Here is a 25,136-nt window from a genome sequence, read left to right as displayed (position 1 = left end):
GATTCATCTATCCTTCAATAGATGAATGGATAAAGTAACTGTAGTATATGTACACAATGGAATATTATTCAGTCATAAGGAAGAATAAAATTATGGCATTTGCAGGTAAGTGGATGAAACTGGAAAATAACATGCTAAATAAAATAAGCCAATCCCAAAAAAACCAAAGACTGAATGTTTTCTCTAAGTGGATGATGATACATAATGGGGGTGGGGAGGTAAGAGAAGAATGGAGGAACTTTGGATTGTGTAGAGGGAAATGAGAAGGGGGAGAGTTGGGAGAAGGAAAGATGGTGGAATGAGACAGACATCATTATCCTATGTATGATTACACGAATGGTATGACTCTACATCAGGTACAACCATAGAAACTAAAAGTTGTACCCCATTTCTGTACAGTGAATCAAAATGCAGCCTGTAAAAAATAAAAACTTAAAAATTAAAAAAATGGTCCTTTAAGTTGCTCCTCTCATATTGTTTGTCCATAAGAAATCAGACTAAGATATATACAAAGCAGAGACTGGACATCTAATCTAGGAGTGCACAGCAATCTCCATACCTTTTCAGATAGTTTTTCTGGTTTGGATTCAACTGTTACAGCTGTTGTTAATAACTTCTTTTCTTTTTTCTGGTGGAAATTTAGAAAGACATTAAAACGCCTTTTCACATATCTTTATAAAACTCAATACTATTCCATACTTTAAGATGAATTCATTGCAAAATAGCACTGAACATATACTCAACATCTGCTCTACACCCGTCACATGTTATTTTGTATGTGTTATATACTTTTCCAGAACTCTTTAAATACTATTAATCTCACTTAGTCACTTTTCTCAGGATACATAGTAAGAGACAGAACCAAGGTTTAAATCCAGGACTGTCTGTCTCTTTCTCCCCTGTGCTCCTCCAAGGCCACCTGCCAGTTTTTGCAACACCACTGGATTCTTTCTGTAGGCTGCCACTTCAAGCTGTGATTCTCTGGACCTTTCCCCCAGCTCTGACCCCACATGAAGACCTCTATATCCCTTGTTAGTATCTCATCACTCACTCTTTCCTTAATTTTCCCAAAATGAGTTTCTCTCCCCCTCACCATTTCTGTAGTTCCTCCCTCAAAGACTGTTAGTAATTTTCTAATCTGCAGCCTATGAGCCTTTGTCCAGACACTCTCAAGTTTAATCCTGGGGAGCATCCTTATGACTCAGTCTCTTACAGCTGCCATAACCCAGCATCATCCTTATTGTACTCAGTGTTTGTGTCCTTTGTTCTTTGTCACCTGTGGCATCACTTCAGCTTTGCCCCCAACTGCACACATTCTACATGTTCCTGTTCTGTGCTGTGCTGACCTTATCCAAAACCATTCTCTAGCACCAAGCTTCAAACACTTTCCAGGCTTGGCAGCAACTAAAATTGTTGGGTTTAAGACAATAGGTGATGGCATCTCATTTGAAGGTATATGAATTCCAGTGGCAGAGCACAGGTGATGAGCACAGGCTCCAGGTACTTGGTTTTGCCTACCAGTCACAATTTGCATAGATGAGACTTGGGAAGTCACTTCTCCTTCTCTCCTTTGGTATGCTCTTGTGTTTAGTGGGGATAATGACAGTACCTATACCTCATGGGTGTGGGGATAATATATATAAAGTATGAAAACCAGTGTTGAGCACTTGCTAATTGCTGTCTAAGTACTTGCTATATAATTAAGAGATAAATAAGTGATGTAATTGGGATGCTAAAAATACTATGGGGGCACCACCAGGGTGGAAGCCTGAGTATAGGCAATTGAAATCACTTCCAAATTGAAACCACTTCCATGTTTCAACTACCACCTTATGTAGATATGCACTCATATTCTCTCCTCTAACTTCCTCCTCCTCTTTCCTCTCCCCCTGCACCCCTCTCTCTCCCCTTCCCTCCCTCCCTCCACCCAATCTTCTGATTTCTGTCCACCTGTCGAAGGTAACCAGGGGCTCAGGAACAGAACTGCAAGGTTCCTGCTTACTATATAAGGAGGTACTCTCAGGTAATCTTCAATTGTGTGTCCTGAGCACTTCTTCTGCCTTACCTTAGGGGCTTCCAACCTAGTTTAATCAGACTCCACAGTCTCAGGATATCTTAGATCCTACTTTGCCTTTGTCCACTTTGGCTCACTGTTTCCTAAAACCTGGAGATTTTATCTCTGCAATGCCTCTTGCCTAACTTCCACTCTCTTATTCTGTAGTAGGCTCTAACTTAGGCTGTCCTGTGCACAACCAGGACTACTAAAGCACCCCTTTATCAACCTTCTACCTTCCTATTTCTACTTATAAACTCACCTCAGCATTCTCCATGGCAGCCCTAACCTGTCTTTCTGGTTTTACAGGCCCACCACTCACCTCCTGCTTCATCACACTAGAATGCATTTTGTGCATAGAAGACATCTTAACCTTCCACCACCTTGAAGGGTTTGCAAGACTGAGATCCCGGCTGTTTTCTATGCCTAACTCAAATGGGATCTGCCCTCTCAAAGTGCTTGTGGATACCCTGACTCAGATGAAGCCTTCCTTTCTTCATGTTGATGTCATGGCTGTGATTCAAGGTAGCTGGTGTCAACATTGAAAGCCAAGAGTAATGGTTATTCAAATACTCATGGAAATTTTATGTGCTTTAGTTCATACCCATAAATTTACAAGGCAGGATCTGAGTCAATTCACATTTCAATTTCCTTGGCATCAATATCAGTCCTTATATATGGCAGGTGCTCAATAAGTACTTATTGAATATATGAATTTTAAAATCATTTTAGCACCTTGCTTGCTTTATATCCCTGAATGCACAGTCTTCTTCATAAATTTAACAAACAGCATTCACTTGGATAGAATGATAGGTTATCTGAGCATATGTTTCTTATAAAAGAAACCTGATAAGCACAGAGGCCAGCCTTTTATATTTGCTTATGTGTGCTCACCTTGTCGTCTGGTTTGCCAGATGTTGCAGCTACACCAGCAACAGCACTCTCTCCACCAGCAGAAACAGTGTCTTGTGATTTTTTCTGAGAGTGAGGAAATAGATTGACAGGACTAAGTATCTTTGACTATTACCAGGATCATGAGTTTCAAATGTCACTAATAACTGTCAATTTTTCCTCCAGGACATCATGATAGAGAACTGTTTACAAGCTTTACTGCACATGATGCAATACTGGGAAGCACAAAAAGGTAAATTCAAGGCCTCCAGACTCCATGCAGGTCACACAAACAGGTAGATACCATTATACGTGGTATGTGTGCCCCAGCTTACATGCACCGGTAGAAGGGCTCTAGTTGACCTTTACTATGTGAGTCCACTGCTGCTAGATAACATGATTCTTCAAGAGAAGCTAGAAATTGTGATTTTAGGTGACATATTTGGCCTTCAATTATTGGCAACTAACTAAAAACAATTAACAACACTATAAGCCAAACAAATACACATGTGGCTACATTTAACTGGTGAGTCACAAATTTGTGAAGTCTGATATAAAACAAAGCATGCATAGTTATTATCTTCCAAGTGCTAACAATGAACAAATTTTTCTCCTAGATATTTATTCTTCATGAAGTATAAAATTATGGAGTAAATTTCTGATTTGGGGCTCTATCAGTTCATCTCTTATACACATGATTGAAAACACTTTAAGACTTCCATGTAGAGAAGCAGAAAAGGCTGGGTATGATGGGTATGCTTGAAGTCCTAGCCACCCGGGAAGCTGAGGCAGGAGGATCACTTGAACACAGGAGTTCATGGCTAGCCTGGGCAACATAATAAGACCCTGTCTCAAACAGACAGACAACAAACAAAAAAGAAGCTGATAAGGCAAGGCACCTGTGTTCTCCTAGACCATGTTTCAGTGGGTCCAAAAGGAAGCCACAATTCAAAGTTTACTATTTGGGAACCTAAGTTTCCACAAGGCAATTTGCAAAACCAATAAAACAATAGCACCAAGTCATTACAATACAAAATATATTCCCAGAGATTTAATTATACACCTCAGTGTGAATATGGAAACTATATCTTAACAGCTGGTTGATGTTACTGTTTTTCTATCTATCAATCTGTTTTATTTACCTTTGGTTCTGTTGATTTTTCTGATGTCAGCTGCTCATTTGATTTGGAAACTGCTTTTTCACTGTGAGCATGCTTGCCTCCTTTATCTGATGCATGCTTGGGTAGATTTTTTGGCTGAAAGCACACACATGCAAGAACATTGTTAACTTGATGGTAGTTTTAAACATAATAGTGATACTTTTTTTAACATAAAAAAACTGCTGTGCATTCTGAATTATATGAATTTGAATTGGAATAATGTAAATGTGATAAAACTTCATTTTAGGTATAAAATTTGAAATAGCACAAATTCTACCTCCCCATCAGCAAGCAATCACTTGAGCAAATTGTGTACACTCTTATAGCCACATGATGGCGCCATTTTAGCTGACAAAACATAGGCAGAATGTCTCAAAAAATGAGAGATTTTAATTATACTGCAGCAAAAATATAACCTTATGATATGTCATAATGATAATCATTTACCTCTGTATGCTCCTTTGGCTTTCCTTCTTGGGGTTTTTTCTCATGAACTACAGATGGCTATTAATTTCAAAGGAATAAAAAGTCAGTTGCATAGGAGTCCACATTGTTTCAATAATTCCAAACAAGCTCAAGAATATAATTTCCCACTTAAATCATCTGTCTCTCTCAGGAAAAGCTCACTTAGGCCAGTTATTTGAGATCAGAGGAGGTGTGCTGTCTGGTCAACAGTAACCCTGCCAATAATGGCAATTATCAGAAAAATGAAAAATAAAGTATTTCATCTAGAGTGATGTGCTCAAATATACCTTTCTCTATATTCCTAGCTGTTTTTCACAATTCATGCAGATAAATTGCTAATTGCAAGTCTAATTATGGAGACATTAAATGATCAGGATGATCACTAAATCTGTTGACAAGGGATTCCACTCTAGAAATTAATTTTTTTAAAAAAATTTCCTTTCATAGGAGATGAAGGACACCATAGCTTCTCCAATTTGATGATTTTCAAAGCTTTTTCTTTGTTACAAGTAGCCAAGGTTGTAACACCAGAGACCCAGTTCTCTGATTTGGAAGACAATTAAAAGCATCTAAAGGTGGACTAGAAGACAACTTCCACCCAGCTGCTGCATGCTTCTCTCTAGAGTCCACCATTCGACCACCATGCTCAGGGTCCACCACGAGGCCTTCCACAAGACTGAATACTTCAGACCGAAGCATCTCAGCTCTCCCACAGAAAACCTTCTAGACTTAGCTAAGCCTTTGCTTAAACACTTGAAAATAACAAAGTACAGCAGGGATCCACCTCCAAGTGGAGGTACAACAGCTTTCAGCCTGGAGAGCTTGAGTCCAGAGAAACCACTCCAGAGAAAGGGTCCTGAAAAACCGATAGCTGGCTCTACCAGCCAGGCAAGACTCAAGACTAACCAGCTGACTTCTTAGCAAAGACCCTTATTCTTACACTATCTGGGGCTGGGTCCAGCAAACTCATTATTCTTCATGATTTGAGCTCTAATTGCTTACTTACTTCTTTTGTCCTTTCTCCTTTGTTCCTCTTACCTTTTTTTTTTTTTTTGCAATTATTGCACTCAAAAATACAATGGTGAACATAATGTCTTCTGAAATACATTACATCTCTAAAATACTCTATATTCTTTTTAGCAATATATAGATTTAATGTTTTAAATATTTTATATATAGTCTATCCAAACATATTCAAAAAGGTAGTCAAAGTTAGCTAAGTGAGCTGACAAATCCCTTTACCATGGCACCAATAGGAAAGTAGTTATTAGTATTAAAATTAATCTGAATAACTCAATAGCAGGCTTAACTCTTTACCTTAGTTGATGGTGACTTCTCAGGTTCTGCAGGGTCTGTTTTCACAGCCTAAATTCAGATTTTTTTTTAAAGGAAGGAAGTAAAGGAAAAAAATAAAATGAATATAGTTTATAAAGATTATAGATCTTATTCAACTAAGTAAGCTCAAAAGGTGATTTTGATGTTATTATAAATACAAACTTTGTGAGTTAAGTTTATTATACTTTGCTTGGAATTATAACTCCTTTCATAAATACTTGAGAGTGCTAATTATTATTTTGCTCTTACTATTTATATGATTTATATGGCACTTTATATCTTTTCTGCTATGTGTATCAAAGATGTTTAAAGATCCATTACCATTAACATCGTAGAATGAGTAGGTAAGCAAAATACAATAAAAGCGCTCATCCTTTGGAGTGAAGGGTACTATATTTCAAAGTCACTAATAATATGAACATTTTAGCAGTGAAATACTTACCACTGGTTTTAGCTGAAAGTGTGAAACAATGAAATGGTGACAGAATTGAGGGCACAGAAAGCAGGGAAATACATTTTTAGTGCCAGACTGTGGTTGTTGAATAGTTAAGCCTATGAAAAGTCCATGATGGAGTCAGAGCATTGTGGAAGATTGTGAACTGCAATTATTAGGATGTGCTGAGCAGTTGAAGTGAGCATTAGTAAACAGAGATGCCCTAAAAAAATGAACCACATCACCTGTTTTTTGTGTCTTTTCTTGTTAGGAGGATGTGGTCCTTCCATCTGTTTGCTGATTGGAATTGCCTAATATAAGAGCATAGCCCCAAGTGTAATTTTATTTTATCTGACAATCAAACAAGTACATCCATAAGTGGTCAAATGTTTACTTTGAGATTCATTCTACTTATCCAATCATCTACTCAATACATATGTTTAAACTTCAGGAAGATGTAGACACATGAACTTTAAGGTCCCTGGCACATATTTCAGTTTGGGTTTATATTTTTTCAATGAAGATTTTTATTAATAAAATAAATTTCTCATTCCTTTCCCTTCCCTTCTCTGTGTAAAGGCTGCTTGCGCATATTTTTTCTACTTATGTTTTCAACATTTGGATATAACCAAATAGTCATAGGTGTTGTCGAAAAGTTTTCTGAAATTCTATCAACAAAATATTAAAATAATTTTGTAAATATTTAGTGTATGGATATTTTCTGTACATGTCATTGCCCTCTATGCAGAGATCTAATTTAATGTTCTTCTGAAGAACTGGTTTCAGTTTAGGACCTTAATGTAATATTTTACAGAGTTTATACTACTAAAAGTAACCTGTGCAAAAAAAAAGAAAAAAAAAGATAACTATAAGTATATTCTTGATGTAGGTAAGATATAAAATCAGGAATAAAACTTGATTAAACATTTCATAAACTTTTTTCAAAATAAGAGATTACAAATTAGGCTTAATAATACCTATCATTTCTTTCCCTCTTTGCAGTTTGATAGTATCAGCACCCATTTGTCTTTTTAATCATCTAAAGAGGTTAAAGTCAAGTACCTTCTTAATTTACTATGTCTTTGTTAGAGTAGTAAAGATATATTCTGCCTCACAAAATGACCCCTTGTTATACCAACACATATTATATGGGAAAGAAAATGAAGTTCATGATCAAAGAAATGTTTTAAAATTTTTTTTAAATTTGGGATACTTTCACACTGCATCCTTGCTAATGAGTTTCTGTTCATGCTATTATTAATGCATCTTCTTTAGAGTTTATACAAGTGCACTTTATTAAAGGAAAAGAAGTGGTATTGTAGTGGTTTGAATCTATTAGTAGCTTCCAATTTACAATTTGGCACTTAAGATTTTTCATGGGAAAATTCTATACTATAATTAAAAGTGTATGTTCACAGACAGAAGCAGCTTGTCATGCAATACGCATTTATATCAGTGATCACTGAACTTATTTTTGGTAGTTGCTGATGCTGAATATGATGTGATATGACAAATAATAACTAGTGCTTATCAATCATCCCTTAGCTACCAGGGACTGTTCTAAGTTTTACATGTGTCAACTCACTCATAATAACCCCATGAGATAGACCTTGGCATTACACTTAATTTTGCAGATGAGAAGCTGAGGTTAAGGAAGTTAGATTACTTCCCAATGACACCTGTGATGGAGCTGGGGTTGGGTGTTCTTAGTCACTGTGCTGCATTGTCTCCTGCGTTGGCCAATAACCAGCTCACACTGGCATTTGCTGTGGGACAAGCACTGTATGTTTGTTTCTTTATAAAGTTTTATGAAATAGATGATGCTATCATTTTCCTTTAAACTGTACAGGTAAAGAAACATATGCAAAGAGGGATTGTCTAATATCATAGCTGATGTAGAATCAGGATTCCAAGCCAGGCCATCTGGCTCCAGTGTCCACAATACACAATTTCTTAGGGATTTCATTGTGATTAGAAATTATTTGACTTTCCATCTTATTCTCAACAGTGTGAACACCAATTCTAATGTTCCAGGGAAAACAGATATAGAACACAGATCTAGACATAACACCCCAGAGATAGATGACTTTTATTTTACAGTATATAACAAGACAAGGATTTGGCTTAGGCATTATCTTGAATTAGTGTCTTTTCTCTATAAGCTCAAGATATTGGAGACAAAAACTCATTAAGCTCAAGCTCTCAAAGATATCCAAGAGGAGGCTAAATATAACTGCTTTGAAATAGCACAAACATCAGAAGCACATCAATGAGAAGAGTGTGATTGAAATATACCATGGAACGAGTTGAGTCCACAAGTGGTTCCCCAGTCAGTCACCAGTGACACCACATCATGTGCATCTTATTTTTGTCTCTCCTTCTCTCTATCTCCTCCTTTCCTCCTTTCCCCTGGTTTCATAGGACTGCCAGGAATTCTCATGACTAAAGCTCAGGGATGCCGGAAGAGCTTGCTGACACTTGCTCTAGAACACTGGGCACACTTGATATAAGCACCAGAACTTGCACTGAGACACAGGGGGACTGCATTTGGGCAACAGGTTAACAATGAACCAAAAGAGTAAAATGTAAATCCTATATTTCTGACCCATCCCTCTCTTCACTTATATTTCGTGGATTCTAAATTTGCAGAGAATTTTTTTTTTTTTTTTTTTTTTGGTAAATGCTTCTCTTTTAATTTCTTACCATTATTTTAAGATTAAGATTGAATTTGGGGGTGAGGGCATTATAGGTATAGCTCAGTGGTGGAGCACTTGCCTCACACGCACAAGGCCCTCAGTTCAATCCCCAGCACCAGGAAATAAACAAACAAAAAGACTTTTTTCACTTTTTAAACATTAAGTTTGATATAAATAAGTAGTGACAGCTAAGAGATTAATCATAGATCATATAATGTATATTTTGAATTAAGAAATCAATGTAAATTTAAAATGTGGTATAATTTTAGTTAAAAATAATTTTTAAAATTAAAATGGATGCCAAATGCCATTTATAAGAGCTTAGATAAATGGGCAAGTTGTTTCCAGACATTTGCAATGTTTTAGTTCAAGACAATGCCTCAGAATCCCTGAAAGCATTAAATTATGGTGCCATATCCCCAGGAATAACAAACAACTAGAGTAGCAAAGTAATATGGAAGACAGAAAGCAAATATATCTTTATTATTTTTTAACCAAGGCAAATAAAGGCACTAAGGAATATGACTTACGAGTTGAGAGCATTTTGAAAGTGCCCCTTCTTTAAGCTCTACCTTGAAATAGTGCCAAAAAATAGAGTTTGGGGCACAGTAACTGAGAAAGGGCTAAGGCAACTTCAATCACCACTCAGAACTAGCTTACTCTATGTGACAAACCTACCAGAGGACTTTTTTATTTTCCTTCTAAAATTCCATGAAATAATTATAAGAATAAATCCCAAATACAGCTCAGCTTTTAAAAGTTTCTCAATGAGGTGGTATATCCACATGACTCAAATTTCAGAATGCAAACACAGAAAACATCTGAAATTACCAGTATCTGTTTCCTTTGTTCTCTGTTCACTTAGTGTAATCTTTCTCATTTTTAGATTTATTTTTAAATGTCCAGAATAGTAAAATCACCTTGGTAAAGATTTAAGGATTCATATTTTCATTTAGGTTTAAGAAATATACTTGGAGAGATCATCTTCAATTAAAAACCATATGTAGAGGGGCTGGGGTTGCAGTTCATTGGAAGAGCACTTGCCTATCATGTGTGAGGCACTGGGTTCAATCCTCAGTACCACAGATAAATAAATAAAATAAAGATCTATTGACAACTAAAAAATAACAATAAAAAAACTTAAGTAGAGACAAAAAAAGTTCTAGATGACTCATCTTTTCTAGATAGTCTAAAACAATGTATATGTCTACAAATGATGTTCAAAGTACATATTACAATGAGAACTGAATTTCCAAAGACCCCATAAATTAGGAAGGAAATGTTTATTCCCATAGCATAAGCTTCTGAGGACACATAATTCACCAGTTAACAATTAGTCCACATTTGGTTTGCTTATAAATCAAACAATATAAAACCAAGCTGAAGTAGCATTCACCCAAGTTGACCTTGATGGGGTCTTCCTACCTTGGTTTCTGTGGGATTCATGGTGGAAGACCTGCTGGGTGCACCAGAGGAAGTTGACACCTAGAAAGGAAAGAAAGAGAACATCTGATTCTATGTAACCTGCAATCTACATTGTCCTTCAACTCCTCTTAAGCACCCTGCCTTCAACTCTTCACCTTGGTTTTACCCAGTGTAGAGCCCCACACTCACAAAAGTCCATTAGGTGATGTTGTCCATTGGAGAAAAAGTTTTGTAACCAGGACGAAAGGCAAGGGCTCAAATATGGGGGTCTTTCACTAAATAATCTTGGCAAATTATTTAAATGTCCTGATCCTCAGTTTCTCATCCTCAATTTTTCTTCAGTAGATAGCAACTCCATTGCAAGTTGAATACAAGAATGATTGTAAGACATATAACTGTTTAATGAATGTTATGAAGATACTGTTAATGGTGCTTTTATAATGAATATTGACTTTGAAACTTGAAAGAACTTCTTTTCAAGTCTAAGCTCCTAATTACTAGCTCTGTGACTTTGAGTCTTGGTTTTCTAAAACGGGCCAAAAATATCTACTTTGTAGGGTTGTATAAGTGTTCAAGATAATGTGCAAAAATGTCTGTCACATTGTAAATATTCATTAACTTACTAGTGTGTTACTTCTAATACATTATGTAAAATAGAAGGAACTGGAACCACAACTTGAGGAAACAGACTTGGGTGGATAAGAATCACCCTTTCAGTGTTAAGTAAGGAAGAGAAGGTGGGAGACAGTTGCAGAGGGAATTTTGCTGCATTATTTGTCTAATCTAGGCCCCTCCTTGGAGGGCAAGAGGTTATCAACGGTAAGAGCGGTTCTCAAGAAACACCCTTCTTAGGGATGCATGGGGGTGGTGAAATCCTGCAAGCTAATAACCTAAGCAGTTGTGATTAGATATTTGCATGACATCGAGTATTATTTTTATACTTATATTACACTAGTTAATATAAAATTGAAAATTATTGCCTTTGCAAATCCCAACTGGGACTCCCTTAAACCTCTTCAACATCTGAGTTCATTAGGCCTTGGAGCCCAGGAATTTAGTCTATCATGAGTTACCTTCTTAAGCAACTGACTATCAGTAAACAGCTGTTCCCCTGCTAACAATACCCGGGAAAGCCTACACTGTGGACTTCACTCTGTCTCTAATGCCTGGCCCTGAGCCACTTCAGGGGATGAGTCAGAAAGCAGGATCCCAGCTTCTCCTTTCTCCCTTCCCTTCTCCTAACCCCAATACACTGTCACTCAAGGTGACCATATGAAACCCACTATAACCTATAAGCCATAAACAAAATCACCTTGTCCACAGACCTCAGTTAATGTAGAATATATTGATGCTAAACTTAAAATACCATAATTTACAGATAAAAGCCCAATGTTTTAGTACATTGGTTTTTCAAATGTGATCATATGAGTGTATCCTGAACACTCTTAGGCACCAATCAGGCATATATGCCTGGCTATTGTAGCAACCTCTCTTACATTCTTCTTCAGGGTAAAGAACTAGAAGATGTGACAAGGTAAATTTTCCTTCCCATCAGATTAATAGAAAATACATGACTATCCATTTCTCCTTGAGATTAAAATTTGAAGGAATTAAAGTATTCATATAATTCTATCTTTCAACAACTAGAATTTGTTGTAAACATTTCTATTTGAACTCAAAAGTTCCACTTTTCTCTCTGATTTCCCTCTGCCATAGAAAACCATTATAGAAACAAAACACTTCAAATGTAAAATTAAAAAAAGAAACCAAACTCTTCACATGAAAGTGCTATTAAGTAACAAATCTGTAGGTGAATATTAATTACTTTTGAAATATTCAAATATGTTAAAACATTCATAAAATCACCTAGCTTTGGGTTGTCCAACCTGTCTTATTACTTTATCAAACAATAGCTGAAAGTAGGCCTCAACTCCTACAAAGGAGAAGACTTTGAAAGAGTCACCAATAGTCAAATTTCTAAATGGAATAACTATAAATAAGCACAGAGCAGTTTATAATGGGAATTCAGCTGAAGGCCTTGGTCCCACCAGTTCACAGCATGGATTCCATAAAAGTTTTATCCCCTCACTAAAAAGCATGAATCATTTTGAAATTAAAATTATGAAAGCTGATTCATGAGGACTAACAAAGGGAAACGACCCCAACCCATTATTAACCCACTGAACTCTGGCTTATTCTAGCTTGTTCAATTTTTATTCTACTGGTAAAAATAAGCAGTTTTTAATATTTGTTACCTCTGGTGAAGGACCGAATATACTTTCATTTAAAGTTCTCTTGTACTGTTAGAATTGCTAATCATGGGTTCGAGTAAGTATTATAAGTAAAAAACTGTAAAAAGTTATACTCCATGTAGGTCAAAATACACTTGAACTTCATGTATATCTAAAAAGAACAAATAAAAAAAACAATCATGCAAAAAAAAAAGTCAATCCCTGTATCTTTGAAGAGGAAAATCCTTAGTGACAGTCTTATTAAAGGTTAATATGGAATATTACTTAATTAATGAAGAAGAAAATTCTGGCATTTGTTGGAAAATGGATGAAGTTGAAAAATATCATGCTAAGTGAAATAGACCAAAGCCCAAAAAACCAAAGGCCGAATGTTTTCTCTGATAAGTGGATAATGATATATAACAAGGGGGGGGGGGGGGGGGGGGAGGAAGAGAAGAATGAAGGAACTTTGGATGGTGTAGAAGAAAATGGGGTGGGGATGGAAAGATAGTAGAATGAAACACAGTATTACCCTATATATATTTACAATTAGATGAATGGGTGTGAACCTACACTGTGTACAACCATAGAAATGAAAAGTTGTACCCCATTTGTGTACAATGAATCCAAATGCTGTCTGTAAAAATAAAAAAAAAAAAAGATAAAACATTACTGGAAAGGCTGAATCTGCCAATGAAGAAGTTGCTGCCACGTTTCTGACAGTTGAAGTTGTTTAAGAAGAAAGGATACCATCCAAAACAAGTCTTCAGTAGTTCTATTTCTTATTATTATTGTTCATCTCTTGTGACTATAATTAAACTTCATCACAGTTATGCAGTATAGAACAAACAATATATATTGGGTTCAGTATTACTCAACTGTAGTTACCTGAGGGTCTCTGCATGCTTCCCCTTTCAAATAAGTGGTACATGCAAATGCCAAAATTCAAATGGCACATAAACACAATAAAAGAATTTCCAATTGTTAAAAAAAAAAAGGTTAATAAACAGACTTCAAACAGATGAGGAAAACAGAAACTCATGTCAAGGGTTCATCATAGTTCTCTGGCTCTTCAGGTGTTTAACAGGAACACGGTTTGTTCCAGGTACTGCTTTAGATGCTGGGGACACTGGGCTAAGACCAACAGACATGCCCCCACCCTCGTGAAATTCACAGCCTCCTTGGAGATGACATAAGTAAAGCAGTCATTCAACATTACTCACTACAAAAGAAAATCACAGGGTCCCCTGCAAACACAGACTAGAAAGGCAGAGTTCAGGGGATGGTTGAGGCAGAAAAAGCTGGGGATGTGACAAGATTACATGGTAACTGAAGGGTTCTGGGTTGGAGAGGAACATTGCATGCATGAACACTCTGAACTGCGGGGATCTGTAGGTCATCTGATTTCTAAAACAGTGTCCTCTACTTCAGTGTCTATGCTCAGCCAGACCTGTGAACATCAAGGAGCTGCCAGTGGTTAAGGAACAATCAACAGTGTTCATATACACCAAAATAACTCTAAGAGATTAGCATTATAAATCGGAGCAAAGCACAGCTGATAACAATACTTTCCCAAATGACCCAGGCAAATTCCTTAATATCCAGAGTACTAACAGTCCTTTACAAACTTGAATTCAGGCACAAATCAGACTAACAACGACCATACATAAAATCATTCTCCATCTACCTATTCAATGATAGGTATTTAAGCCAGGGTTGAGCATACACACTAAGTAAGATAGAACCATGGCCTTGGCAGAGTTGAGTTCAGTGAGATAAAGAGATATTGAGCATGTTTATATTACAACTTAAGTGGGCCAGAGGCAGTGAAAAGAGGTCTCTCACTTGACAAAACATATATTTGAATTCTAAGTTTCAGGCCCATTTCAAATAATCTTGCTGCATTGTCAAATTGCATTAAAATAAAGCAATACTGATAAGAGATTAGTAGAAGTCCAGAAAAAAATGAACACTTAATCCTGCACTTGAGCAATATGATATCTAATTTTCTGGTATTATTTAACAAAGTTTCTTTAAATTTGTTTACTGGTTACAGTAAGAATTTTGAAAAATTTACCACATTAAATGATTAGAGATAGGAAGGGAAGATAATATGCTTTAAAGATCTACAGAAAATGGAAACAACTTTCTTTTTTTCACACAATTGCCCGAAGATCTCCCAGACTCCAGATTTTAGCTCTACTGCCCCTCTACCCAGATTCATTTTCCCTCATGCTGCACTGAAACATGTATCTAAAGCAGAACCAACAGATTCACTGTTTCACACAGAAAATACAGAAATCCTTTCTCCTGCCTAAAGGCTCCCATCTCCAATTTCACCTCATCTCCCAATGCAGAACCCTTCACTTGTCACCAGCCCCCATATGGTCCCAGGGCATATTTCACCCATCTCTCCCTTTACGTTTTTCACACAAATGCCACTGGTTCATAGGCTTCTACCCAATGACCCAAAGCTTCTGTACCTTTCTTTAAGGTATCTCCCTGGCATCTTAACTTCTGCACCACGGCAGACAGTCTTGCTGAGCATACTCCTTCTGCGGTCCCAGTTTGCTTCCCTGTAATGCCATAGAGAGGCAATTCCTGATACTGCATCATTGTCTCCTCCACCAGATGGGGGTTCTTTGGGTGTACTACCATGTTGACCTCTGTTTCTCCTAACCGCAGGTCTCTATCCTTGAATCCTCAGGGTCTTAACAGAGTCTACTTAAGAAGAGAAGTAAGACCCAGGACAAACTTCAATCATCTTGCAAAGCTGGATGGGAGTGGAGAGTCGTTTGAGGTCCTAGTAAATGAGTCAAGGGGGAGGGCAGGGCTTCTGAAGAAGGAGTGGGCTTTTAGAATGTTCACTTATCTATTCTGCTGCCATTAAACTCAGCTGAAGGAAAATCCCTCAGCTCCTTACTTCTCTACCACCTATTAGAATGTCTTCACCTTTCCCATGAATCCCAGACAGTTTTCGACTTCTTTCTAAAAATTCCCGCTGGCTTACGGGAGTCCTCGTTACCTCCCACTGGCCACTCAGCCTCACCTTGTTCTCTCTGCTCCTCCCTAGCCAGCTTGGTTGAGAAAGTGCATTTGGAGTGGGGCCCCAGATGTGCCTGAGTTCTTTCTCCTCATGCCAGACTGCTTCCTTTCCCCACACCATCTCTGGAAGTGTGCACTGTCCTCCCACCTGCCCCATTAGTCACCCCTGGCACACCTGCATCTGCCTTGTTTGTTGAGGCTTACTAAGGACACCAGGCTGCGTGCATGACTCTCCTTTGCCATTTCATGGTCCCTCAGCAGTTTCACTGTGAGTCACTGACCGTTTTCTTCTCATTGGCTGCTGTGCACTGGGGGCCTAAGGTTCTCACCCCATATCTTTGACCTGCCTTCTTCTGGAGGCTTCTTCCACTCCCTCCATTCTTCTCTGTGCTCTTTACTATTCCACAACTCACCTTTTCAGTCACCCTGATTTTTCTCTTGAGTGACTGCTTTCACAACATTGGTCTCTCCCCATAACTGTAAGTATCTCTTATTGTGTGGTGATTCCTCATATCTTATCAACAACCCTGTTTTATCACTACACTACTTCAAAGAAGGAAACTTCAAAAGATACAGGCTCATATCCCTGCTTCAGCACTTATTTATCCAAATAAATTAACCTCTTGGAGCCTCCATTCCCTCATCTGTAAAATGGGAATGATACCACTGGGTTCTAGGGTTACTGTAGGGAATTCACCTGACCCTGAGTCAACAGGATTCAGGAGCAGGCCTGGCTCTAGACTCTTCACCATTTCTTTCTTTTCATTTCCATTGCCACACCCACTCCTGCTGTAGCCACTTATCACTTATATATATCAAGGTCCTCCCCACCCCACCTGATCCCTATCCCCTTTATCTCTCAATCCTTTATATCTGTAGCTGCTTGACTAATTTTTCTAAAATAAATGCATACCATATTGCCACACTGATGAAAGATCAATGGTTTCTCACTGTCCTGCATAAAGTTCAATGCCTTTTGCCTAATTTTTAGGTCCATCATTTGATCTATTTATTCAACTACTTCTCTCACTAAGGCCATTTCACATCTCCCCTCCAGCCAGGATGGAGTCCTTACCATCCTATCAGTATACTGGTTAAGACTGTTAAGAGGAGATTGTGGCCTTGAGATGAGTGGAATACAGCCCACATTTAATGCACGTACAACATCAGGCAAGTTACTTACCCACTCTGTGTCTCAGTTTCCTCATCTACAAAATGGGAAGAGTGACAATTCTCACTTTGATGAATTATTTTGAGAATTGTGTCAGGGTGTTTTAAGGATAAGTAAGTTAAGGTATACAAAGCAATTATAACAATGCTCGGCCAGTGGAAATTGCTAGGCAAATGCTAGTTATTGTTATTGCCACCATCACCAACAAGCTCCCTTCCACCTTGCCATTCCCACTGCTGAGAAAGCCTCCTCCCTACCCAAATACCACCTTGAAGTTTTGACTCAAGATATAATGCCTTTACCTACTTAGTTCATACTATCTTCTCAACTCTAAGAAATTTAGTACTTTTCATGTGAACACTTACTCATCTTTTTGCATTGGAAGATTACTGAGTTTTTTCCCTAAGTATATGGCGTGTCTAATCAATGAAGCTATAAATGCACCAAGAGGCAGGGGACATTTCTACTCCCTACAGTGCCTACCATGGTGCTGAGGGTGTGGTAGCAGGGAGGAGTTAAAAAAAAAAAAAATCACAGCTGATTCAAATCTTGCTTCCATTTTTAAACTGTCAGTTCAAGTTTTGTTTAAACAAAGAATGAAATATAGTTTTAGTACTTTGAGCTTTGTTTTAAGTTAGAATCAAGAACTTCACTGATAAGACAGGAGACTTAAGTTTCAGTCTAGATGGCCCAAGATTCCATTAGACAGGTTGAGCACTTTGTCTCTCACCTGGGATACCACAGACCCCGCAGAGTTAATGTGAGAGGCAAGTTAGATACCAAATCTTAGGACAATTTAGGGAAACACACACACAAAAATTAAACACTCTCTAAATTAATAAAGTCTGACAAATCAATAATAATTTTTAACTTTTAAAATTAGCTCCAGTTAATGTATAAGAAAAAAAAACAATAATTTGTTTCTGAACTGTGAAGTTTAAGTAAATTAATAACACATTGCAAATAATGAAAGAAATAATGAATGTAAAAAATATACTCTCTCCTCACAAGATGTATGAAATAGAGAAGAATGTGAATTCCATGAGGGCGAAGCCAGACTTGTCTCGGCCAGTATACGTCCCTATCCCCACTGTCTGCCACACAGTAGTTGCTTACCATGTATTTGCTAAATAAATATATGAGCTTTTGCCTGAATAAACACAAGAGTAATATCTGATGACCCAAATTCAACATTATATGATTTAATTACTTGATTAACAAAAATTTTATCCATAGCACAGGTCAGAAAACTGGTTAGGATAACTTATTTTAGCCAACTCATCATGTGCATCATTATTGTCCTCAAATAGGGAGTTGTCCCTATTTGTACACATACATACACACACACACACACACACACACACAAACAAGAATCCCTGAGCCACTTCCTGTGAGACACTTGCCAAAAACAACAGGCTGCTAATGAGGCACTTTTCCAAGGGAGCACTGACATTCTTTATAAACACCAGTTATGGACCACTGTACACAGGTTGACATGTTACAGGTTGACATGACAGATTCTTCACTTCAGGAAATTAATATTCAGATGCTTAATTGCCTACTGTGTGCCATGAAGTCACACCATGACACACATTCTTGCAATGCCTTTAATTATGAAGTTTAATAATGGTGCTCTTGAAGAGACCAACTTTATAGCCATTTAACAAAGCACACAACAGAAAACGTGATTCTGATGAGAGATAGTAACAAATTATCTATGAAGGAGTTGAGCCATTTCTTTCAAGGAGAACAAGTCATGTGCTAGCAGATCTAGTCAGGGTGCCAACTTATACCTTAGAACCTAGGAGATGACAAGTTTGATTGTGATATCATTTAAATTTTGATTGTGATATAATTTAAAGTACAATGTGATATTGTAGGTGATGAGAAAAGAGAAATTGAAATGTAGGTTTAGCAGATGGTTAGCAAGGGTTTCATAGAGGAGGTAGGGACTATTTATTAAGTATGTATAATGGTGTGATCAATAGGAAGGTGAGGACTTACAGAATCTTGCATATAATCATGAACCGAGACAGGTGCTTTATATATCTGATTTCAACATATTTATAACATCCTGGGATGTAAACAGTATTGTCTGAAGCTCAGAGAATTTATGCAAGTTCTGTAAGATCACACAGTTCAGAAGTAGTGGAGCTTAGATTTGAACACAGATGTGAACTTTTTGCTATAATAAGTCAACTTCCTTTGTTTTGAAGTTAAAACAAAGTATTTGGATTTTACAGATAATGCAAATGGATACTAAATAGGGCAGGCATTCCAAAACAACTATGGCAAGATTTGCAGGTGGGGACATCCAGAAATACTTGGTCTAGAGTATAACAGATAGAATGCTACAGAATGATGCCATCTGAACACCACCTGGGGAAACCTGCAGGTGATCATAACTCTGCTGAGTGAGTATGCTGTGCACTCATGACATGCATTAAAAGGGACATGCAGATTTAAGATAAAAATAGAGTGTGTAAATTCAACTTGATCTGGGAAGTAAAGTGCACATGAAACTTTGGCCTCTGATGCAACATGTGGGAGGAGATCAAAATAAACATCCGAACATTGCCTAGCAACTGGGACAATAACCACAGCTGATCTATAATCTAAATTCAAGCTAGGAAAGCTGTAGAATGTTTAGTCACACACTGTATCTGATTACGAGCTCTGACACTGGACCACCCCTCTATAGAAAAATCCACCTATATCATGAAGTCAAACTTCTGGTTTGAGAAAGCATCTGCTTCATTTTCCATTGCTTTGCAAACTCTAGCTTTCCAAAGCTTTTTTTTTTTTTTTTTTTTTTTTTTTTTTTTTGCGGGGGTTGTCACAGTAACACTTTGTAAACAAGGAGAACAACACAGCACACAGCCTAGATCAGTCACTGAAGAATGAAAAAGTAGCTTCTTTTCTCTGAAGTTCTGTTCATATATAATTCCATCTGTGTTTGACCTTTGGCTGCCCAATATAAAAAGTCAGACCTGGAAGAGACAGCCTATTTTCTATGATCCTTCCCCTAGAGAGAGTGCATTTGGCAAGGATTTACTACAGTCTGTGAGTCAAGCAAATGGCAGAACAGTCCTGTGATAACCACTGCTTCAAGAAGGTGCATGTTAAATTTGCTTATCTTTCTCATAAAGGAAAATGTAACATTCTACAGTATGGAATTTTCTTTGGATTCACAAGCATGGCTGGTTTAGGTCCGTGTTCCAGTACAATAAGAAAGCGGAACCCTAATAATAAGAGCACAGATTTGTAAAATCCTAACAGATTGTGAGCACATTTAAAATGTACAAGGTTATAAATGGTATGATTATTATGTAAGAATGAAAAATCCTGAGTTCTGCTGAACATCCATTTTGGAAGCTTTTCAACTTGGCCTCCACAGTGTGTCTTCATTTCTTAGGTGGAGACCTAATGAAGGGTGAGAAGAACATGAGCACTTTTATGGGTCCTCCTGAAGTAGAACCAATCGCCAGCCTCAATCTCTGTGGGTGCTCCACCATTGAACTACACTCCCAGAGATTTTTATTTTGAAACAGGGTCTCATTATATTGCCCAGGCTGGTCTTAAACTTGCCATCCTCCTGCTTCAGCCTTCCAAGTAGCCGGGATTACAGGCATGCATCACCACACCTGGCAGAAGCATGTTCCTAATGAGAAATACTATATGTTGGAAATTATAACTACATTTTCTCATACAGGCTGATTTTCAAATAATCAAATTTAAATGGGGGATGAAATAAAATGCCATTTGGGAAACTCACAGATGTATGTTGACATAAAGTTAACTCTTTAGCAATACGAAAGAGGCAGTGTTGCAATAGTTAGAAGAATGGCCCTGAATCCACGGCACTTGTGTTTGAATACCAGCTCTGCTGTAAGCTGTGTGACCTTGAGCAAAGTCCCTAACTGCTCTGTGCTTATTTCATATAATGGTGCTTCTGCTCACATCCCACTTTTCAGTAGAAAAGAAGAACAAATTTTAAAGTGTGATTTTTTTTTAAATTGATGCAAAAAAAAGAACATTGCTACTCACCTTTCATCTAAGCAAAAGTTTTTCAAACTACACAAGTGAGTTTTCAGTTATATACTACTTAATTCTGCCATTTAAAATTTTTACCATATTCAAAGATAGCTGATTTAGTCCTTCTCTACTGCCTATGTAGATTTTCTGAAGAAACTATCAACTAAACTATTACCTGCTAATTCCAGTGTACAATATTCTCAGAGAAACTATCAGAGAAAATTTCAACAGTATTAACGTATTGAGAGTCATAAAGAGCATAATATTGAATTCTAGTGCTTATTTGAATTTAGATAGAAATTCCCTTTTGTTATTTATAGTACTTAGATATAAACTACTAACTAGAGGAATTTATAAGGTTGATCTATGGAATACAGCACCAGAATCTAATAGAATATTGTCATCTGTGTGACCCAGGGTTAAGTTATTTAAACTCTCTGAGTCTCTGTCTCTTAACTTATAAAAGCGTCAGAATACCTCTTTTCCTTGTTGAAAATTACATGAATTTTAAGAGGAATAAATGAAATTTTATATAAGTTGTATAGCACAGTAATTGTCCAAGTCCTCCTGTTAGCAGGGTTGAAGATGAATGGCTCATGGGGATATTAGATGTTTTACTCAGCTTTATTGCTGCTGTGACCAAAAGACCTGAAAAGAGCAATTTCGGAGGAGGAAAAGGTCATTTGGCACTCACAGTTTCAGAGGTCTCAGTCCATAGAGAGCTGACTGTGTTGCTATGTGCCCTAGGTGAGGCAGAACATCATGGCAGAAGGGTGTGGTGGAGGAAAGCAGTTAAGGGCTTTACAATCAGGAAGCAGAGAGAGCTACTCAGGACAAAATATATACCCCAAAGCATGCCCCCAGTGACCCACCTCCTTTAGACACACCCTACCAGCCTATAGTTACCACCCAGTTAATCCCTATCAGCTGATTAACAATCTGATTAGGTTAAGGCTGTCCTAACCCATTCATTTCTGAACTTTTTTGCCTCACACATGTGTTTTTGGAGGACACCTAATATCTAAATCATAACATTGAAAAAGATGGGAATTAGGAACTGAATAACCCAATGAGAAAGGAATCCTGGCTGCAGGCCTTATGCTGAGTTGTCCACAAAAAACCAGAAGCTACAAAGGACTGGTCTTCAGCAAACAAAAACCTGAAACCTGCCCACCTGCCCAGAGTAATAGTAATGGAACTATCTTTCTGACCGAAAAATGAGTTTAAAACACACTCTGAAAAGAGGAATTCCAAACCTGTGACACTGGGCATTCAGAATTCAAATTCACTTTATCTATGTGGATGGAAGCTCCAAGCCAGTTTATATACTCTGATGAACTCTGAACAATTCTAAGTAGAGATTTATTTAAAATTACCTGGTAGAGCCAGTGACTTGGGAAGTTGAGGGAGGAACGACTGCAAGCAAGTTCAAGGTAGTCTCAGCAATTTGGGGAGATCCTAAGCAACTTAGTGAGACCCTGTCTTAAAATAAAAAATAAAAAGGACTAGGGATGTGCTCTGTGGTTTAGCACGCCTGGATTGTTGGATCCCCCACACCAAAATAAAAACAAACAAACAAAAAATGTCAGATAAGAGACAGTTCTTATAACAAAGAAGAAAAGGGACTCTCATGAAAAACAATATTCACTGAAGATGAGCTTCAAGTCACCTCATCAGCAAGCAAACCACCATAAGGAAGAGTCAGCAGTTATAAGCATGGAAGAAATTGCTCTTCAGGGTTTAAAGATAATAGGAAAATCTGAAGGAGACCTTAAATAGGTTTTGAAATTTAGAGACAAAAGAAGGAATAAAACCCTCACATCACAAATAGATGAAAGAATAAACTGTAAGTATCTGAGTAGAGATTTAAGATACAGAAAGATAGATCTGAAGACATTACTTATAGTAGAGCACAGGAAAATAAAGAGCTAAAAATTACAAAAAAGAAATTAAGAATGCAAAGATAAAAATTCTGGTCACTGGGTCTTTGCTGTAGACCCAGCCCTCTGAATCTGATATATCTTTATAAATAGAATATTATAAAAAGATGCACTTTTAGGCATGTGAGGCACTGTTTTAAACATTGTTAGCATAGGAAAGTTATAAGGGGCTCTGATGATTACTGCCCACAGTAATCAAGTTGTATAAAAGGATTTTATTTGCTCTGTTGGATAGAAATACAATTTCCTATGTTCATGATAAAGAAAACAGAAAAAGCATATACAACTAAAAAATGTACCAATAATTCCATTCTGCTACTTTCCCTGGTCACCCTCTTAGCACAGTCATTAAAGAAACAGTAGGACCAGGAAGCTGAGCTTCTGGTTTCTGTGCAGGACCAGCAATCTCTCACACTTCCCTAACAACCCTATTCTGGGCAACTCTGGAGGTCTCAGGGTCTGCTCTAGGTTCATTCACTTGTATGAATGAACTCAGTCCATTACAGAGTTTAGGAGTATGCTGACATGCTACAGGAGTCTTAATCTCTTTAACTTTTAAGTGGGAATAGTCCAGACTCTTGCTCAGGCTCCAAACATAAGCAATGAACATTAATCAATTCAGTTCCCAGGAGACCTTCAATATAATTGAGAAGTCTGAGACCCTATGGGTGATTAGAATTCTTACCAAGATTTCATTGCACAGCTAAGGCCAGAAGGCAACTTTACTGACTGACTCTTTATAGTTCAACTCATGCTTTTAGAGCAGTGGTCATCAAACAGGTGTAGAGATTTATCTACAGAGTTATCAACAACGTGGGGAGAACACCAAGACCACGGGGGTGGGTGGGTATTCCAGAATCACCCTACTGGCCTGTACTTTCTGGACCAAGAATTTTCTCTTTTCTAAGTGGTCCCAGCTGCTGAAGTACAGCTCTCTATAGTTAAGGAGGTTTGCTTAGATAACTACATCTGTCATTCTTCAATAATCCATCAGCAAGTCTCATTGGTGAGATTCATGTCAATGTTGTTATTGTTGTTTTTAAAGATAGTTGCAAAGGAATGTGTTGGAAAATAAACAATAGTCAACGACAGACCAACTGACTTTGTAACCAATATGCATCAACCATTCCTGAGAGAGGAACCAGGGAAATGATAAAAGGTGAGTAAAATGGAGTATGAGAGTCTCCTCATCTAGCTAATGATATGGATCCTCCAGGTGGCAGCTGCTAAATATGAAATCAGAAACTAGATTGACACAAATGTGTCATAAGAGATAGGAGATATGGAATTCCAGGCAGGTTATTCTGTCTGTTGGTGAGCTTGTCTATTCTCTTTTGAACCCTGGTTTGGGTGGTGAAGAAAGAAAGAGGAGGAGGAATAGCAAGAACTTGTAACCCTAAAAGCTTGTTTGCAGGACTGCTAAGAGGTCTCTAATTAAACTATATAGAGCCCCAGGACAAAATGGAAAAATTTGGGATATCTAACACCAGATGGAAATCCAGTTTATCTACAAGGGAAGATTGTGAAGAACATCTCATCAGAGGGTTCTAGAATTAGAACAATCTCAAAAAAAAAAAGCACATGTAGAATTATGTAGGGGAAACTAGAGTGTTTTAATTTGTAAGAAAGAGCAAAGTATGGGAGGATGGATAGGCAAGGCGATGCTCGAGAAGTTGAATGCGTATCAACTTAGTGTTGCCTTACACAAACAGTGCCCAACTTGAATAAAGCCTCAGTCCTTAGCATCTGTTGCTGTTGTCATTTTTGCTTTAGATTGGGCTCCTGGGTGCAGATCTCATTTAACAACTCGTATTCCTAGAGTTCATTCCCAGAAAAAAGAGTCCCCCCACCCAATAAAGTTTTACCTTTTGTCCCCTCCCTCAACCTTTCCTTCTGCTTATAGGACCTTCAAGAAAAGGTTCTTAGTACTTCCCACATTGTCTCTTTATAGATACCATATGACCATACCTCTGTATGCCTAGCTTCATGTCTAGCCCATTGTAGAAGTTCAAAAAAAAAAAAAAGGAAACAAAGCAAAAGTGGTTCCTTACTCATAGTTTAAAAAGTTATTAACTCTTCAATCTTTAGCCAAAAGACAAACATATTAAGTTTCGAAAACTCTACTTGGAAATCCTAGAGAATAAAAATAAATATTATTTTACCATTTGTATCTATCCAGGATAAATCTCTATTTCAATGCAACAGTATCTTAGGGCTCTGTTCATATTAAGATAAAACTAATCTAATTTTGAAATC

General features: G+C 37.5%; 1 protein-coding gene across 8 annotated transcripts in view; it reads right to left on the bottom strand.

The window, feature by feature from the left end:
• The window catches only part of Cast (calpastatin), a 112,785-nt gene that overhangs the window by 39,455 nt on the left and 48,194 nt on the right, over positions 1 to 25,136 (bottom strand). For 4 of the 8 annotated variants that reach the window (XM_047556369.1, XM_047556366.1, XM_047556367.1 and 1 more), the window contains 7 exons: positions 10,459 to 10,518; positions 6,583 to 6,648; positions 5,887 to 5,934; positions 4,552 to 4,608; positions 4,087 to 4,200; positions 2,948 to 3,031; positions 560 to 628 (listed from right to left, as the gene is read on the bottom strand). In XM_047556369.1, the coding sequence (XP_047412325.1) occupies positions 560 to 628; positions 2,948 to 3,031; positions 4,087 to 4,200; positions 4,552 to 4,608; positions 5,887 to 5,934; positions 6,583 to 6,648; positions 10,459 to 10,518 (498 nt within the window). The remainder of the gene's footprint in view (positions 1 to 559; positions 629 to 2,947; positions 3,032 to 4,086; positions 4,201 to 4,551; positions 4,609 to 5,886; positions 5,935 to 6,582; positions 6,649 to 10,458; positions 10,519 to 25,136) is intronic. The other 4 variants (XM_047556368.1, XM_047556373.1, XM_047556370.1 and 1 more) reach the window with 3 other exon arrangements.

Source organism: Sciurus carolinensis, chromosome 6, assembly GCF_902686445.1.
Source record: "Sciurus carolinensis chromosome 6, mSciCar1.2, whole genome shotgun sequence".
Classification (NCBI taxonomy): domain Eukaryota; kingdom Metazoa; phylum Chordata; class Mammalia; order Rodentia; family Sciuridae; genus Sciurus; species Sciurus carolinensis.
The sequence above is the reverse complement of the archived record's forward strand: the minus strand, read 5'-3'. Positions and strand labels throughout refer to the sequence as shown.